Here is a 19,979-nt window from a genome sequence, read left to right as displayed (position 1 = left end):
ACCACAATTCTTTATTCCCCCCCCCCCTTTCCCCAAAAAATACATACACAAACTTGAGAACTTTTGGAACAATCTGCTTCCCCTTCCCCCTTCCCCCTTCCGAACATTCGGATCCCTTTGTTCCAGTCTTTGTAAGCAACAAAGCATTAAAAATTTCAATCGCTGCAGAAATCTTCCCGGAAATCTAGCCACCTTAACAGGTTGTGCTGAAAGAATGCTGAATTTACATCCCACCCCCATGTCAATTGATAATTTCCATATCCGTAATTAATGGGGAAACATTCACTGCAATGAATAGTACATTTACACTGTAGAATTGTGAGAACACTGATCACTTGCAGGGCCCCAAATGAAGCGACACATTCTGATGCCAACAAATAGTTTCCTCCAAATTCAAACTGGTTTAATGATGTGGCCATTCTTATTTGGGGGAAAGATCCATCCTGTCCCTGAGGCCTGTCATTGTATACAGGGGGAAAAGAAACTTGATGGGCCACATTGCGTTGAGTTACTTTACTGCAGGATCTGACCATCTCATTTAACGGCTGACAATTATAGTAAATTTCATTAACCAAAAAAAAAAAAAAGACACCACTAATATTAAATTTAAAACAAAGCCTTACAAGTCCTCTGCAGATTAACTACTCTTATAAAGGCCCATTCACACAGGATATATATCAGATCTGACAAAATAAGATTACCGCATACTTTCAGCCACAGTCCATTACCAACTACAACCTACAATGCCATTGACAACCTTCGGCCATTTTCTAAAGGGTTAACTGACAACCGGGCTTTTTACCATCCGTTAAAGTGCAATCAAAACACATTTTCAACCAAATCAAATATCCAGCAGTGTCTAGTCTTCTTCCTGAGTAAGTACTTTAGAAAACTTTTGGGGGCAAAAAACATAAGGTCAGGTCATCAACTCATCGAGCCAAATCTGCTAATCATCTCACAATTACCAGTCAGCTATATAAGTGCTGTCTCCATGTCCTGTAAAGATAATAAACTCAACTCATATCCAATAGCATGTTGCCACAACAGAGACATTTGACAGAAATGAAGCAAACATGCACATATTGCATCATTCTTCATAAGACCGCAGATCTGATGTACCAGTGAATTCGCTAAGCTGCCAGCATTAATGGCCAGTGATGTACACAATGTGACCCAAGCACTGTGAGACCAGTACCTGTGCTAGATTGACACATTTGCCAGTTTTGTGAAAACCTTGGTAAATATATGACTGTCTAAACGTTCATAACTTAACTAGCCACCAGGGTAATACAGAACGTTCTAATGGCCTGCCTTATTTCCTGTGTAAATGGGCCTTTGCTGAGATTACCAAAGAAAGAATATCAAACCAAAAGGAGGGAAAAGCTTTGAAGTCTTACACTAACAGCTCTATGTACCATACTTCTGTACAATCTAATTGCTAGTATGCCCAAATCCAAGCTGTCTTGACAACAATGGACTGATATCCAAGAACAACAAAACTGCCAAATAGAATAAGTATTCCAGACAAGGAAACCTAGAACCCAGCAGGCAGCTGAAAGGTAGGATTGCTAACAAGATATGTGAAGTAGAAAAAAAAAAAAAAAAAAGCAAAGTAGAAAGCTGCAACTGATTCAACTGGCTCTGTACAAGAATTTGGTGCATCTAAACATTACATTACAGGATATATCCAAAAAATAAAGCTATTTCAGTGATCATAGTACTCTCACAGTTTCAGCGGGATTCTGCACTTCTCTTTACACCTAACAGTACATTATCAAATACAAGTTTAGTAAGAAACTCAAATATCAATGCAAAAATACTGAATAGTCCCACTGAAGTATGGTAGTCATATACAAGATCTCCATCTGCTTATATTTCAAACAAAGTTTTAGGTCGCATTTTAATTCTTGACTTTTTTTTTTTTTTGTAAGAGGAAACAAAACTGCATTCACACCCTTTGAAGACAAGCAGTCTACCCCAGTGCTGGTGACAAATATACAGCAAGTACATTTCTTCATTCTTTCTGTCAGAAGTTGAAATCAAAAACAACATTTTCTGGACCACGAGGAGCTACATTTCTGATTGGATCCATCCTCCAGGTGTACTATGCAGCCACTTTATTATCCTTCTGGAAGAAGAAAGAAAAAAAACATTAAGATGCTTAAAATGCTGTTGCTTTAGTAGCTACTTCAGTACACAAGTGCGGAGAGAGGGTTACCCTGTATTCGAAGTCTGAGAACTCCCTGCCGCCCCGGCCTCCCCTGAACCCGGCCCTGAAGCCGGGGGGGCCGCCGCGCGGGGGCCCGAAGGACCCTCGGCTCGCCGAGCGGCCGCGCCCGCCGCGGAACCCCGGCCCCCCTCGCCCGCGGAAGCCGCCGCGGCCCCGGTTGTGGCGTAGCGGGATGCCGAACGTCTCGGCGTTCATCCGCCGCTCCTCCGCCCAGGTCTGCCTCCGCTCCCTGCAACAATGCATTACCCACAGCCCTTTAACCCTGCCCATGGGGGAATACCTACACATTACCCACAGCCCTTTAACCCTGCCCATGGGGAATACCTACACATTACCCACAGCCCTTTAACCCTGCCCATGGGCAATACCTACACATTACCCACAGCCCTTTAACCCTGCCCATGGGGGAATACCTACACATTACCCACAGCCCTTTAACCCTGCCCATGGGGAATACCTACACAGTACCCACAGCCCTTTAACCCTGCCCATGGGGAATACCTACACAGTACCCACAGCCCTTTAACCCTGCCCATGGGCAATACCTACACATTACCCACAGCCCTTTAACCCTGCCCATGGGGAATACCTACACATTACCCACAGCCCTTTAACCCTGCCCATGGGGGAATACCTACACATTACCCACAGCCCTTTAACACATTACTCATCATCCTAATGTCACCACTTATTCCACTGCTCATGAGCTCATGCTCACGGCACAGTCCATAGGAAAGGAAATCTAACTTACCTTGGGAATGCTGAACCTCCAGATTTTTCTGCAGCTTTCCTGAAGAGGAAAAAAAAAAAAAGAATAAACCAAGACATAAAACACTCTACAAACAGTTTATTCCTTTTATATTCTGCATTTTTGAACACAATTCTCTGGCCTACATAACACCCGGTGCTGCTGTACCTGGTATCATCGCAGGAGATGTTATCGAAGAAGGACTTGGACTTGTCATAATAGCAGTTGGGTCCCAGGGGATCCTCTTCGTCTGCGTTGCCTTCACTGTTCTGCGTCTCCACCCCAGAGTCAGCTTTGTCCTCCCCGTTCACTGCCTTCTCCACCTTCTCCGGCTTATCGTCTACTAACCACACGCACAGTGTCACTTAACACTAAAATACCAATTAAACACACTCCATTACCTTTAAATAAGCACAGGCTTGGTAAACGTGCGATTAGCCGCTTAATGACAGGCCCGGTTCTGATCTGTGAACCGAGTTACTGAGAGGCTGAAGACCGCACCTTTCAGTTTGAGCTTGTTCTGGAACTCTCTGTCGATCTCCTCCTTGTTGAACTGAGCGTTTGCACTCTCGAAGTCAAAGTCCTTCTCGAACTTCATGGGCCCGTCCCTGCGCACGGCGAATCGGCCCCTGCCGCGGTGCCCTCCTCCGCGGCCCCGCCGGGGCGGTGGCGCCCCTGCTGGAGGAAACGCGACACTGCGCCATCAGCCATCCGCCCAAAGCCACACTGCAGCCTCTCACACACCCAGCGCATCTGACAGAACACCACATTCCGGTTTGTGTGACAGTGCAGAGTGGGTGTAAATGCACTACAAAAACTAGCTGGTGTGGTCCGGAGAAGCCTTGGGCACTCTTAGCTGCACTATAAAAACTAGCTGGTGTCGTAAGAGAAGCCTTGGGCACTCTTAGCTGCACTATAAAAACTAGCTGGTGTTGTTAGAGAAGCCTTGGGCACTCTTAGCTGCACTATAAAAACTAGCTGGTGTGGTAAGAAACCGGAGGCACTCTTACCTGCTTGTCGTTTATTTGCATCCCTGTTCTCACCCCTGCCAGGCTCTGACTCTGGTCTGGGCAATTTCTGGGCGTCTGGACCTGTAAATTAGCAGCAGTTCATTTAGATTTCCCCTCCCAATCAGAAAAGAGTAGCTATGCATCCTATGCATCTTTACTGAAGAAAAGGAAAGAGAGAGGGGAGAAAAAAAAAAAAAAAAAACTGTAGTAAAATAACCAACTGCACAAATCTGAATGGCTAAGGCCACATTTGCACAAGCAAAGCACAAAATGCACTTTGAGCTGCAGTCTGCATGAAAGGTTGTATACAAATGAAGCTATTACTATAACAGAATTCACACCCATACCTCCCACTCACTCACTCACAAAACCCCCACCACAGAACTTTTGACATTTAAAACATTTTTTTTTAAAGATGTTTTAAAATGTTGCAGACACAGAATCTCCAGCAGTGATAAGTCAGTGATTGTGTGAATGCAGTGAAGGCCCTACCTGTAGCGCACTGCAGGACAGCGGAGTGCAGCTCAGACCAGGGCTTGCCCCTCCTCTGGTCCGGGACGTCCGGGGGCTTTTGGCCGCCGGTGGTGGCGGGTCGGGCAGCGGCGGGGCTCCTCCGGCCCACAGGGGCAGGGGGCGCGGGGGCAGCCGAGGGGGTGGTCTGCACCGCCTGCTCCAGCGTGGGGCTCTTCCTCAGAGGATCCAAGCTGGGACTTGTGCGGCCTGGAAGACGCGAGTGAGGCGAGTATGTTAATGAGTGGGCCCGCTTAATTCTCTTAATGTGGATCAATTCCATGATAACACATAATTAATGGGAGGCTTCACCATTTCAGTACAAATCCCTGTATGGTATAGGATGCAATAAAGCTTCCAACTCGTTATACCATGCAAAAAAAAAAAAAGAAAAAAAAAAAAAAAAGTTAAAATGGATCCCGAGCGGTCAGCGATACACACCTACACCGACAGCCCCGAACTGCTGGGGTACCAGGGGGGTGGTGGTGAACTGGCTGTAGGAGGGCACGGGGACCCGGCTGAAGGGCCCGTACGAGCCCACAGCCTGGAACGAGGCTGCCGATGCTGCTGGAGCGGACCCGATGGATGACTGGAGAGACCGGAAGAACAAACCCATGAACAACACGCAGCTGAATAACATCATACACATTACAAATGCGCACCGGGGGGCAAAGCACTTATTTACTTCACAAACCTAATGTACAATCCAACATATGTTGGAATCCACAACCAGGTCCTCCAATCTAGCCCAACCTAACGCAGAAGGCTCGCTTTTACCTGAACGATGGCGGGGTCCTGGGGGAGAGAGCATGTCGGTTTGGGAGGCTCACAGACGGTCAGGTCTTTGATGTCACTCCCCCGGAAGATGATGTACTCAAACACCTCATCTCGAGGTGGGATGGGCCGGTCGGTGGGGCGGTCCTCAGTGCCAAAGGAGCGCACTGCGGGAGGAACAGCGTTCAGCAACAAAAGTCAAAGCCACATCACAGCCACTGCTGCTACTCTGGCCTCTGTTGTACTCGTTGCACCCATAAGAGCTTGCATATATCATGTACACAGCATTTGCAAAATGAAATGTATCACTTGCAAGTAAATAGAATGATATTTGCTTTCCGCCAGAAAGTTCTGATTTGCCAGTTTGTTTTTGTCTGTCTGCAAATTACACATCACAATGTCAGAATAGTCATTTACGAAATGTATTTTCCTTGCATTTTTCCTTTAAGTTAATACAACAGGTGGTGCTAATTTTTTTAGATTCAATGCATTTTTCTGCAAAGGTCTACTCCAAGGAATAAAATTGTATAACATTTCGATAAATTGCACAAGCACTTTTTAGCATTCTCCTCATCTTGTTATTAGCATGTCCAAGTTTACACGCAGAATATTGCCTTGATACCCTATTCGCAATTTATTCAAAAATATGCACACGCAAATGTTACGTTTCCGAGACCGTTAAGGCATGAAACAGGTCAAACCCGGTGCGTTTGAATTCCGCTGTGCTGAAGAGCATTACGTAATGCCACCAGCTGGGTCACTCTGCAAGGCTTTTCGTGCGGACGCTGACAATACGACAAAAGCTCACAACATTAAACTGAATAAGTGTTCACACAGGCTACAATAGCCATTCAGACGAGCAATTCGTTTTCGCTATAATTTTTTTACGAAAAAGGGCGAACAATAACAATTACATAAAGACAATCCGGCCGGCATCGTTAGCCAAATGCTCATACTTTTTAGCCAACCAGCTAGCTGGTTCACCTCGCTAGACTAGTTAGCTAGATATGTTTACGTATACTTAAATGCAGAGTTAATGAAAGTGACTTATACAAGTTTGACGTATACCGAGACCCTAGCTGTAAATGTGCCCTTTTTGTTAGCTTCCGAGACGCAGAGCGACTCTCAAAAGTAAACAAAGAACGGATAGCTAACTATCTGTACCAAGACCGCACGAATGCCACGGCCCCAGGTTCTGTAAATGTTTTTTAACCCAGTTAACTCCATGTACTAACTTACCGATATACGTTAGTAAAGCAACATTAACGTTCTATTGAAAATTAATTGAAGAGCTACTACACAAACTAATCGATTTTGTATTAACGTTATGCAATGTGCTTTTGTTGTCAACTCAAAAGGCGTCAGCTAGCGAAGTTAGAGCCCAAAGGTTGCCTATTTAGGTAACTTAACGTCATGTAACTTCGTTCGGCAAGCTATGGTTTACTAGCTAGCCAGTTAGCCAACATTCACAGTCGTGTCATGACTCGAAAACTTGCTACAAATATAGTTAGCCAACATAACAAGGACTGGCGGAAAATACCAACTATATAATGTTAACTATTACGGACACGTCTGGCTACGCAGCCATCTAAGCTAATGCTAACTTAGCCTGCTAGCTTCAGTATCTCGCAAGTTAGTCAATGTAGTAGGAAAGCTACATAAGCTAGCTAGCTAACATTCATTAGCAAGACGCTAGCTCAGTAATAATAGCCATCTCGCAAGCTAAAGCTTGCCAGTCACGAGAAGAATCTTGAACTTTATCGAGGGCTTTTAGTTTACACAAGTTACCATGGGGTTTCTTGTAATAATGGTTCCTTGTTATGACATATCTAAAGCGGAACCCCCAAGGCCTCCTTTCTTCTTCCCCGTTTACCTTTAGCGAGTGCGACGGTAGAATTTTCGGTATCAATAGTGTACAAGATCCCTTCGTAGCGAATCTCGGCCTTGGAAATTAGGCTAATTTTACTCCCGATGTACGGAGTTCCCCCGCTCATGATGTCTCCGGCTTGGCGTTTTGACTAAATTAAATGTGTAATAAAGGTCTCCTTTTCTGGTGTAGCGCGACGGCTCGGTCTTCCCTTTCTACTGTTTCCCTCTACTCGCTCGGTTTCTTTCTCCTTCTTTTGGATTGCTGCTACAACATGGCCGCCTTCATTTTCCTTCGCACGAGCCGCGGGGGGTATTGGGAAGCCGTCCTGGTTAAAAAAAATCTCGCGCTTTGTCGGGGTGGAGGATCACAGGTGGTGCTAAATTAATTTACATATATCAACAACTAAAATTACACAGTTTTAAGAATAAGCAACCATGCACATACGCACAGGGTATTTATGTACACTATAGCGTTACATGTCACATTGTTTTTTATATTTGTTTTTAAAATGTTATTTCTGTGTATTATTTATCATAATGTATCATCTTTGGACTAGCAAAGCATTGTCACATGGAATTTGTGTGTATAAATTCACCGGTGAATTATTTATTTATTTATTTATTTTCACAAAAAGAGATTTGCAAGTTATCTTTCAAATGTAATACCTGTACATGTAAAACCTGCACAGCCAATTAAAATGTAATATAATAAAGTATATAAATATTTATAGTTATTTTTATTTTATTTTATTGCTATAAACCATTAGTCATTTGTATTTGTGATCAAAAGATGAATATGAGACAAAAGTACAGCTTTATTTTGTGCTATTTACATTACATTTACATTACCATTTTACATAAATTGTCTGCCCATTTCAATTTTCAGCTGTGCAACATAAGTTAATGAATGACTGACAGATGTTAACTGTTGCTCAGGTGTATCCTTTTGTACAAATTGTTCATACATAAAAGAGCAATGCATGTCTAGTCTTGGTTTTAGTCTGTGGAGAATTCATTTGAAACAGAGGTATACGCCATCATGAATACCAGAGCACTGACTATGACTGAAAAATAACTCATTTGTAAGCTGGGAGGACAGAATAATTCATTAAGTAGGATTGCACTGAATCTGTGTATATCAGCTGTGAAGAAAATGAAAACCATAAAACAATGGTCAGTGACATCACCAGCAGTCTCAGAGGGCAGGGGTGAACATTCTGACAATTTTGATTGAAATCCAAATGCCTTAAGTATATTGCATTATACATTTCATTGTACTGTTCCCATACTTTTGGAGGGCACTGTATATACACCCAGTGAGTACTTTATTTGGTATCAATTAGACTTACTTTTTAGACTGTTCTTCTGCTGCTGTAGCCTATCCACTTAAGAGGATTAACACATTAACAAGGTGCCCGCAGAACTACTGCTCACTGGATGTTTTTTTGTTTTTCGCACCATTCTCTGCATTTCTTCCCCATTCTGACATTCGGTCTGAAAAACAGCTGAACCTCTTGACCACGTCTGCATGCTTTTATGCATTTAGTACAATACATAGATAGCCTATTAACTAGCACGTGAGATTCAAAACACCTCAAACACTAACTTTCATCTTCACAATGTAAGACGAATTAATCAATACTTCAGACATATCTGGTGCGGTTGCCCACCAGCTATGCCAAGACAATGTTCATGTTTTCATACTTGAATGTCAATAAGCTACGTGCAACGGACGTTGGACAAGTTGTAAAAAAATTCCAAAAGACATAAAACGTAAAACCGCAAACATCAATTGATGTATGTTCGGTGTATTTCAAGGTATATTGTGTAGTCGTGTTTCACATTCGGTATCTTCAAAAAATAAATCTATACACATAGCCTACTGTTTATTAAATGCAAATGACGTTTCGTGATGTTGAAATCTAACGCAGAATGTAATGTTGACTAATATCAGCCTCTGTTTCAACAATCTGTATAACTGCACCATCCTCCCATCCTCCTCGGAAATAAAAGGACAGAAAGATGAATTTGGCGCTCTGACGTCACACTCATTCCCACAATGCCCAGCAACACGCCTGCGTACAGGCTACGCGAAAATTTGGACGGCGATCTGAGATCAAAGATGGCGGGCGCCTCCGACCCTCTGGAAGATATGCTCTTCTCCGAGGTGGACGAAAAAGCTGTTAGCGACTTGGTGGGCTCACTAGAGTCGCAGCTTGTCGGCCAAAGCAATCCAGCAGCTCCCCATACAGAAACCAGGAGTGCTGGGTCTACAGGCGCTGCCAATCACCACTTAGGAAGAATGCTACCTGCCCAAGTGGGCACTGTACTAGAGCAGCAACAACAAGGACAACATAAAGCAGGGCTAAATCAGGAGCCCAACTCAAAAGAAACTAACTCCGATAAGATACCGTCTTCACTTAGTTCAATTTCTCCGTACGAAGAAGCTTCCATCACTTCTGCGGTCGGGGTAAACGCCAACAGCGGCTTGCAATCACATGGAGCATCTAATACCACAACACTGTCTGCATCTGGTCTGGTAACTTTGCCACCTCCGCTAGTAAGCATCAACGCTACCAACAGAGGTACTGTTTTGGGTTCAGGTGGGTCCGCAAGCGTAACGACAGAGACCGATTCTCTAAAAAATCACATCACTTCTACCATTAGGACTACTCCAACAGGAATACAGAGTTTGAACGGTAACAGCGGAGCGGTAACGTTAGTGAACTCTCATTCAAATAGTGCTGCTACTACCGATGTTGCGGGATTCCAAACTGGAGGTGGAACAGTCTCTTTGGTCAATAACGTTAACACGGTTGTTAGCGGTGCCAGGTCAGTTAACTCTAATATAGCTACGGCATCTTGTGCAAATACGACCACTTTAGGCGCAGCCGATTTTCCTCCATCTCAATCTGCGAATACTCTGGACGGTGGAGCGACTCCTACTATAGCCCTACAAAGACTTCCGAGTCACATCATGGCAAACATTTCACAGAATGGGAATGGTACAACAGTCTCAACATCGGTCCAACAGGACGCTCGGACAGGTCCCCCTGTTACCGCAGTTACTCAGCTTGCTAACCACAACAAGAGTGCAGATGCCAGCAATCCAAAGTCAGACTGCCCCGTCCAGACAAAGATTATCATGTCGACTCAGCCTGGTCCTGTCGGTTCAACAAGCGTCACATCTCCCGCTACAGTTGTTAACCCTACAACCAGCCAGCAGCCGGGTTCTGTCGCCAATTCGGTGCCTGCAGCCAGCACTCCCGCAACCCTCACTGCGGTGACGAAACCGACGATGAATATTGTGGGACAGCCGACAGTCACAACTGTCAGTATAAGACCCGGGACTCCTTCACCTTCTCCTACCGTGGTCACAGCTACGCAGCCTCAACAACTTCGCCCTGGGATGGCTGCGACTCAGAGGATTGTGACTCCACAACTGATTGTAAGACCACCTCAACAGCAGACCACCATTCAGCTTCCGCCTGGATTTACCATACCACAGGGTAAGAACATCAATGTCGTGGAGTGTGTAGCTACAATCTCACATCGAAATTTGTACGCCTGTATGATACCCAAAACTAAATTGGAACTGTATGTTAATGATGTGACCACTCAGTCAAAAGACTTTCTAGTGTTAAGTAATCATTTGTTTAAAATATTTTATGGGCTGTGTGCTTGTTTTTTTAAAATAACTTATAGCAAGGTTATTTCTGTTTTAAAACACATTTTCTTACTCCATAACAACTGTCCATCTTTAAATTCTGTTCATCCTTCAGAGACATCCTTCACTATTCCTGGAAGGTATTGAGGCCTGTGGCCTTTTAAAGCACTGTTTGTGATGTTCTTGGTGATGTCATACAATGCCAAATATGTTCAGGCCAGCAATCACTTACAGCTATCATGTCAATGATACAACTTACAGGTACAGTTTCAGTGTCAGGGATTGTGTCATCATTTTTAAACAGCTCATGATAACAAACACATTCAGTTTCTCTCTCGCTCTCATTCTTTTCTTCCCGAATGGTGGAAAGGATGTGGTGCATAGCAAAGCCAGAGTCTCCTCTTTCAGTGGAGCATAATCCAAAATTATAACGATCTGAGTGTACTCCTACACTTTTCTTTAATTCACTGCTTTGTTTCACTTTAAAAAAAAAATATCAGTGTGCCTTAGGTCTTCGTACCTGTTGAATGAGGACGCGTGCAAACCCAAAGGGCTTCCATTGCATCCGCCCACCAAGGAACTGTAATGAAGTGACAAAGTTTGTGGCTGTGACTCGAACACCTACTGATCCCATTCTCCTGTGGTGCTTGCCAAGCCTGCTGAAGCTGAACAGCACAACGTATAGGAAGCAGATGTTGTACATGAGCAAGCTGCTACAGTCCGTCTGCATGAACTGCCATGGCGTTGCCTGACAAACTCATTTGAATGGGCTGTGTTTATATCATGCTGCTCAACAGCTCAAAATCCACATCCTCTACTGTGTCGTCAAATATGCACTTTTAATTTTCGTCTTTAAAACGAGACTGTCTTTTCTTCTTTTTTTCTGACTTCTTTGTCATTGAACACATCACTTCACGCATCTTAATTGCAGATGGAGTTGATCTATTTAACGGTGTTGTAAGTAATTGATTTCAGTGTAACGCAGTGTTCTGGAATTGAACCTGCAACAACTACATACAAGTCAATTTACCAGTAATGGATTGATTAATACTACTGCCAGTTATACTGTTTACAGTGTAAGACATTTATCCAGCATTAGTATTTATTACATATTCAGCATGATTGCTGCCCAGCAGGCTGTTTCATGTTATTTAGTAGTGTTACTCAGGAAAAATCCCGGAAATATCCCACACACCAAACTTTATTTTGGAAAGAATAATTGAAATATAATCCAAAATTTGAATCACACATATATGAGCTGCTGTACGTTTGTTTAACTCAACTAGACATTTGTGTAGCCAGTGGAATATAGTGCATAAATAAATAGAAGTTGAACGCCTCTTCATAAATCACGGTATATTCTTTACGTTTCAGGTTTATATTTTCGGGAAGGTTAATTTGTGCAACAGGCTACAGAATGATTTGTGAGAAGATGGTAGGAAGGTTAAGGTAGGACAGTGCTGGGACCAGTTGTCAGGTGGCTTTTGGGTGTATACACAACATTGCATATTCATACACTTCCTTATCACAGTCGAGTGGAACCCCACTCTCAGTGTGACGTAGACTATGTCAGCTATACACACAAATTCTGTCTGCATGCCAAGGGCAGAAAGTGTTGTGAACTTATGTGAGCATGCCATGGAAGTGGTGCTTTTCCGATCTGAAATTGATCAAAAGGGCATTCTTTGAGTGAGACGCAATTTTGCACATGTGGAAACGATATGCAGCCATTGCAAATATGACCGTCACTCTCGTGATTTTTAAGTATTAAAATGAATGTGATATCGAAAGCTCCGAAAAGACGGGGAAAGTCGCGTGATGTAAAACCAGCACCTGAATTAACATGCCTTCCACAGAGTGTCCCACAAAGTGTCCGTTTGACATAAGGATTCTCAAATCTCATCACTTTGCTCTATAATATATCATCATACCTTATTTCTGCTGTGTTGGAGAAACAGTACAGCGGTGCTAACACCATACTGCTGTGTACTGATCATTGAAATGCACATTGTGATTGATTTGCTTTGTCAGGCTATAGGACGAGTTGTGTATTTACAGTTTTCTTGTTTAATAATTTCATTTTAACGAGGCAGCGATTTGCTTTTCAGTGTCTGTAAAGCCGAGAACGCACAATGTAGGCAAAGCTTTTTATAAAATCATTAGCACCGTTGCTCTCAGACATGCCATCAGCGCTCGAACGCCTCTCCATTTGCGCTCCGAATGCGATTATTCGGGCTAATGTGAAAATGCACTGATTTGGATGCTTTCAAATTCTAGCTGTCTTTCGCACTGGTGTATTGATTTATTGATTGCAAGTGAGGTTTTGGGGTAAACGAGTTCTGGGCAGGGAGTACAGTTGTCCTCACATTTGAGGTCCTTCCATAAATTCACTGAGGGAAAAAAAAAGATGGACCAGCAGAGCATGCCGTCCACCATATGATAGGTAATTGATTGAAAAGATAGGTAAGGGCTAGAAACCTTGTTAATATACTTTGCTGTACTGTGGATAAAAATGAATGAAACGACCTAATACCACCTGGTCCGGTGTGACCTAAAAGCTTTCTACTGACCCGAACGCTGAATTTGGCAGAATTTCTCCTGGTCAATGTTTTGTCTTCCTCATTTTTAAACCGAATCACCTCGTTAAAAGCATGTTGTTCTGTGTGGCAGGCTTTGTAAAGTCACCCGTGACTATTGTCATTATTTTATAGGTTTGTGAGTTTATACTGGCCAGGATAAGTCCCTCCATGCCCTCCCACCTGGCAACCGCTTTCTTCTGTTATCACTGAGTGACAACCCTCTCCTTCCTTCATGAACACTGCTGAACAAAACACAAAACGTGGCCCATGAACAATTTTCTGTGCGTTAACACGCAGTTGCACATGATTGCTAATTAAATGGCTCATTAAGACAAGTCAGCTAATGAGTAAAGTGTTATCATTTTTAATGGTTGTTCAACTGGTGGCTTGGCAAAGTGGCTGTTTCAGCATTACACTGCACTACTGGATGACTGAATTAATGGATATAATAGCCAGATTTCAACAATTCCAGGGTGCTAATAGTAATACAGGATTGCTGTTTCCGTTTTGGCTCAGTCGGTAGAGGTATCAGTGGTATCATGGGGCTGATAGGGTACAGTTATGGACAGTTCAGCTTTGTGAAAGCCAGTTGTAGTTATTTATACTAAGCAGTTTCCAAAATAATTTCCCTGTCTTGTCACAGATTGTGTGGCATATTTAAGCAGAATCAAGCACAGCTGTCAGTGTTTAACATGTCCCCTGTTTTAATGGAGAACATATTTGCACCTGTATGTTGACGGTGAAGCCTTGTGGTTTGAACAGGAAGTAATAGTCATTGATATTCCAATTAGGCTTAATTCTTTTCTCACTTTCTCCCCTGTGTATTTGTATGTGGGAAAAATTGAGGGCCATTAGAACATTGCTGCAAGATATTAGCCTATGAAGGAGTAAATATTGTGACCCTGATTTAAAATACATTTAATTAATAAATTCCTTCACCTTACCAGCTAGGTCAACTGAGAACTCAATGTTCTTTTGCTGTGGAAAACCTGGAGGATATACAGTATGAATGAGAATATGCTAAATGGTAATTTGACTGCATTTACTGTGTATAGCACTTTTATCCAAAGCGGTTTTCACCCATTCACACACGCCAACAGCGACAGGCCGTTCTGCAAAGCATACCAGCTTGTTGGGAGCAATTTGGGGTTAGGTGTCTTGCTTGGGGACACTTTGACACACCCTGGGCGGGGAATCGAACCGGCAACTCACCAACTGCCAGACGACTGCTCTTATCTCCTGAGCCAATTTGTAATATACTATGCATAAACAGTCGGTATATCAGAAAGTGTAGAAAGTACTGTACTTTAGGATCTTGTCTGTACCACACTTTGCTAATTCATATGATAAGTTTGTTTTCATGTGGCTTCTTTGCTCTGGTAGACAGCTAAGAGACGACCTCTGGAAGTATCCCAGTAAGACATGTATTAAGGTGTGAGACCCATGCAGGCTCCACATTGCAAGAAGTGTTAAAAATGGTCATAATAATGAAATCTCTCTCTCTGTCTCTCATACACATGTATTGTAATGTGGCCTAGGCAATTCATTATTTATAATAGCCATTCTTTCGATTACCATGGCACATCAACTGGGTCTATCATCTAATTTGTTTTTGACTAGCTTGTTTTTCCTTCACATGCATTTTCTGAGATATTTTAGTGACATCCACACAGTTTAATTATGGAACCAAAATGATCGCTGCGAGGACTGAAAGTTAAAATATCATAAATGCGTTTTTTTTCTAACCATAGCGTATTCAGTTAAATTTCAATCTACTTCATTGAATATGCAAAGTCTCAAATAAGTGTACCCGTTACTTAAATTAGGTGTGTAATTGCCAAATAAAGTGATAAAGGAGGGGAAAAAAAGGCTTTGCACCTAAAGATGCATCACATTTGCATAAAGCTGTATCTTTTAATTGAGGGAAAACTGGACATGACAAATGTTTCAGTGTAGACAGCCTCAGACTTAAGCTTTTGTCTTCAGTTAAAATTACAGCTTCATGCCTACTTTTTTCCTCCTTAATCTGCTTTAGTGTAACAGGGTGAACTCCCAATATGGCTGACGATGAGTCTGTCACGACTTTACATGTCATCATTAGCCTGGTACGTCTGTGGAGCACTTCATCTTGCGATGGGTACATTGTTTAAGTGTATCCCCGTGTTCCCTGATGTTTATAGTCTCCTTATTCTTGTTTATGTGCCTTCTTTCCTTCCTAAATGCAGTGGGTGCCCACAGGACTCACCACCCCTGTCCTCCTCTAGGTGCTGCTGCTATATAATTAATGGAATTAAAATTTCTATGAATCTGCCTGGAAATACATTATGGATGCCTGCTTACAAATTCCTCATCTAGTTTGATCAACGCTTAACCCCGTAGTTCTCACATTTCTGCTGTCATTGCCACATTGTGGTTGCTTTGTTATTGGTTGCATAATGGAAAATAATCCATTATACTATTGAGCATGTAGCTCTGGTGATAGAGCTCATTGGTGCTGCTTGTGCAGCATTCTGACTTTGAGACCTCTGTAAGGGAAGGTGCTGTAGGATTATGGGTGAAGATGATTGATAGCCTCCGTGTGGGCACGTTCCAGGGCACTCTCGTCAGCTGAGTTTGTTTATTGATGAAAGGGATGCGCCAGCTTAGGCCAACCCGATCCCTTCCTCCCTGTGAAATATTCAGGACGATCGTGCATGCCATGTAGTATTGCAAGGCTTCCTCATTCTCAACCGGGGGTTTCAGATTCCAGCGCCGAGTTGTGTTGATAATCAGAAGCAGGCTGTTGTGTGGGTTTGTGTGAGGCACAGGGCCCGTGCTGGGCTACGGGGCTGGAGTTTGTGCAGTGCCCACTGCCTCGGTTGGCATTCCTCCCTGCTTGTTTGTTTCTGCCCCCCTGGAGTAAAGGAGTAACATGATGTTTGGTCACACTTTCTTGTTTTTTTTTCATGCAATTTGCACAAGAGGTCGTTGAAGAAACACAATGAAGATGTTAAATTTGTCCGGCCTTTAGTGTTGGAGATGTAAGCGTTTTTAAATTTATCATCCTATTTTCAACTGGTTGAGAATGTTCTCCTAGTATTGCTTCACATGATGATAACCACTCCCCTTATCCCTCCCCTGTAACTCGTGACCCACAGTTTGTGCCACTGTCCTACAGGAAAGTGGGGGCACAATCATAGCTAATTGGCAGTAGTCATTACCATGCTAAGACAGTTTGGGTAAACCATTATAGTGGGAAATGAAGAAAAATGCATTCTAAAATGCATTTAAATGACTGAAAAAAAAAAAAAAGTATGCGCATTTGTTTTATTGTTGCCTGAAGAGAACTGGCAAGTGTCACACTCCACCACCATGTTACTCCTGTGAGGCAGGGCCCTTATACAGGCTGCTTACAGAAGCGTGGCATGCAGAAATAAGCATGGTTATTATTTCTAATAATCATACAACTATCTCAGGTTGCAAATCTCAAGTACCCCATTAAGGTCACAGTTCAATTGAAATTGGCAGGGGAAGTTGCACTATCTTTAGTGTAGGCTACCATTTACAGTCAGACCTTTTGTTCTCGGTTATATCTTCCTCTTAGGGCTGTGCATTGGCACGTTCTGGTGACTGACGAGCTGTGAAGTGAGAGAGCAGGCCATCAGGAGAGATCTCTGTCTGAAGCAAATTCCTGCTCTTCAATTCTTTAATCTGTTTAATCAGACTTGTAATTGAAAACACTGCAGGGTGTGCTCTTAAAGGTTTGGGTGTTCATACACCATGCCTCTAAATCTTTACAATGTGTTTTAGACTTCGCATTCTGGCTACCCAACAGGTTTTTATGAAGAATCTTAGTAGTTCACTTTCATAAGCATTAGGCCTCTGACGCAGTACTTTAGTAAGACTGGGGGTGGGGGGAGATTATATATTTTTGTCTTTGTTTCAGGCTTTAGGAGTTTCAGCATTTTAGTGACAAATTAAGAGGTGTTCAGACAACTGTCATGAGCCAAAGACAGAGTGGCTTAGTATGAATCTGCTGTTGGTGTGCACTCTATTTCTCAGCTTTATATAGCTCATTTAACAAACAACTTCACCATACACTTCCTGGCCTAAAACCACACCTAAGCAAGCCAGAGGCGATAGTGAAAAATAACTCCCTGCGCAGCATGTAGGAAGAAACTGAGTCTGCTGCTTGTTAACATGTTTCTTTGTGTTTCAGACATGGTGCTGCTCGTTAACATGTTTCTGTGTTTCAGACATGGTGCTGCTTGTTAACATGTTTCTGTGTTTCAGACATGGTGCTGGTGCTGCTCGTTAACATGTTTCTCTGTTTCAGACATGGTGCTGGTGCTGCTAGTGAACATGTTTCTGTGTTTCAGATATGGTCCTGGTGCTGCTTATTTACGTTGTTTCTCTGTGTTGCAGACATGGTGCTGCTTGTTAACAAGTTTCCCTGCATTTCAGACATGGTGCTGCTTGTTAACATGTTTCCCTGCGTTTCGGACATGGTGCTGCTTGTTAACATGTTTCCCTGCGTTTCAGACATGGAGCTGGTGCTGCTTGTTTACATGTTTCCCTGCATTTCAGACATGGTGCTGGTGCTGCTTGTGAACATGTTTCCCTGCGTTTCAGACATGGTGCTGGTGCTGCTTGTGAACATGTTTCCCTGTGTTTTGGACATGGTGCTGGTGCTCACTGTGAACATGTTTCCCTGCGTTTCAGACATGGTGCTGGTGCTCATTGTGAACCCGTTTCCCTGTGTTTCAGGCATGGTTCTGGTGCTCATTGTGAACCCATTTCCCTGTGTTTCAGGCATGGTTCTGGTGCTCATTGTGAACCCGTTTCCCTGCATTTCAGGCATGGTTCTGGTGCTCATTGTGAACCCGTTTCCCTGTGTTTCAGGCATGGTTCTGGTGCGCACTGAGATGGGGCAGCTGGTGATGGTCCCGCAGCAGGCTCTGGCACAGGCGCAGGCACAGGCCCAGGCGCAGGCTCAGAGTCAGGGCCAGAACAGCATCTCTCCACGGCCTGCCACCCCCACCACTGGGGCCACCTTCAGAGTGACCACCGCACAGGTACCCCCCATCCCCCCTGGCTAGCCTCTTCCCTCAGCCTGTACAGCTGTTTAAAGAGCTTATTTCAGGAAGTGTGTTGTGCATGCCCCGATGTGTGTCTGTTTGTGTGCATATATATATATATATATATATATATATATATATATATATATATATATATATATATATATATATATATATATATATATATATATACATATATATTTAAGTTATGTGTTGCTGTCATGTCAGCACACCGTATATAATGCAACAGTCTTGCAGCAGTTTTGTTGTGAAAGCCATTTATAACTAAATATTTATCGGGGATTTTCCTCAGATTCTATATTGAGCATCAGTTTCGGGTTTGCGGCTGATGTAATTTGCATACTGCAGCTGATTTTGGTCACAGATGTGTTGATTACAGGGTAAGTGGTTACAGTGATCTTGCATGAAGGGTTTTGTCTTCAGGTTCATTTGATTTTTTCAGAAAGTGGACAGTTTTGGTAATATGGGAGACTTTTGCCAGATACGGTTTGATGGCATTTTTATATTAAGTGGGTGACCATACTCCAGCCCAGTATTAAATTGCATATTCTATTACTTCATAGAACTGCATGTTGTCAGTTTACCAGAACTCATCATTGTAGTTAGTCACTTAAAAAATACTATTACTATATGGCTTTTAGAATAAATCTTAAAGCCAGTTTATAGTTAGGCCATGTATAATCGACCGATGGATATCGCTACATTGTTACCAACTTTCCATTATTGTTCGATTTTATCACTCATCAAAAGTATAAACGTGTAAACTATAGGAACGCATCGTCGAAGTGGTGTCATTTGCAAGCTCAAGATATGGAAGCTAGTTTATGAGACTTAGCTTGGCTGTATCAAAATAATTACATATGAGAACTTTCTATAATGGGGTTGTCATGTAAAATGAGCCAGCGAGGGGGTCAAAATTCATTACAATTTATGTCTCAGCGATGGGCACAATGGTGAGAGAGAGATCTAATCGTCTGTTCCTATCGTAGTATTAATTTATTTGTTTCTAATAAATGTGATATCATCGGTGACAACAATCACACATCGCCTAACTTTAAACTGGCCTTTATTCCAAGTTGCCCTTTCCTGAAGCTCCCCTTGGGGCACATCTCAAAGCTTGCCGAGTTTGGAATATCTACCTGTAATTATGCGCTGTCCTATTGCTGTAGTGTCCTCTGCCAGTCTGGGGGAGTGCACACTTTGACCTACCTCCTCTAAAACGCAGTCAGCCTACTGCCCCATCTTTTCACTCCACAATCCACCCAGCTGATCACTAACAGGACTACTGCTACTGCTACTGCTACTGCTACTGCTACTGCTACTGCTACTGCTACTGCTACTGCTACTGCTACTGCTGCAGCTGGCACAGTCCGATTACAGCCGTCCGATTGGCCAGATGAGTCACCGCTTAGCAAAGATTGTAGACTGGAAACCCCGCCACAGTGAACTAAGAACCTCTCACCTCGGTGTGTACTCGGCTCAGAAGCGCCTCGGGTGAATACACTATCCGCATT

The 19,979-nt window shown here is 43.1% G+C and overlaps 2 protein-coding genes across 3 annotated transcripts in view; one reads left to right on the top strand and one right to left on the bottom strand.

Moving 5' to 3' along the window:
• Positions 1 to 378: 378 nt before the first annotated feature.
• Positions 379 to 7,456, bottom strand: LOC133111734 (protein LSM14 homolog A-like). Of its 2 annotated transcripts, none has more exons than XM_061222293.1 (10): positions 7,146 to 7,456; positions 5,276 to 5,439; positions 4,940 to 5,087; positions 4,481 to 4,708; positions 3,989 to 4,069; positions 3,480 to 3,656; positions 3,147 to 3,321; positions 2,982 to 3,020; positions 2,219 to 2,459; positions 379 to 2,128 (listed from the first exon to the last, which is right to left on the bottom strand). In XM_061222293.1, exons 1-10 carry the CDS (start codon positions 7,264 to 7,266, stop codon positions 2,105 to 2,107), a joined length of 1,398 nt encoding a protein of 465 aa, XP_061078277.1. In that variant the 5' UTR covers positions 7,267 to 7,456; the 3' UTR covers positions 379 to 2,104. The 2 variants fall into 2 exon arrangements, with proteins under 2 accessions (XP_061078277.1, XP_061078279.1); XM_061222295.1 differs by having other exon boundaries at positions 3,147 to 3,318.
• A 1,801-nt stretch (positions 7,457 to 9,257) lies between these two features.
• The window catches only part of LOC133111985 (transcription initiation factor TFIID subunit 4), an 82,024-nt gene continuing 71,302 nt past the window's right edge, over positions 9,258 to 19,979 (top strand). The window contains exons 1-2 of the mRNA XM_061222640.1: positions 9,258 to 10,650; positions 18,269 to 18,441. Of these exons, the coding sequence (XP_061078624.1) occupies positions 9,264 to 10,650; positions 18,269 to 18,441 (1,560 nt within the window). The 5' untranslated portion in view covers positions 9,258 to 9,263. The remainder of the gene's footprint in view (positions 10,651 to 18,268; positions 18,442 to 19,979) is intronic.

Source organism: Conger conger, chromosome 15, assembly GCF_963514075.1.
Source record: "Conger conger chromosome 15, fConCon1.1, whole genome shotgun sequence".
Taxonomy (NCBI): Eukaryota; Metazoa; Chordata; class Actinopteri; order Anguilliformes; family Congridae; genus Conger; species Conger conger.
The sequence above is the reverse complement of the archived record's forward strand: the minus strand, read 5'-3'. Positions and strand labels throughout refer to the sequence as shown.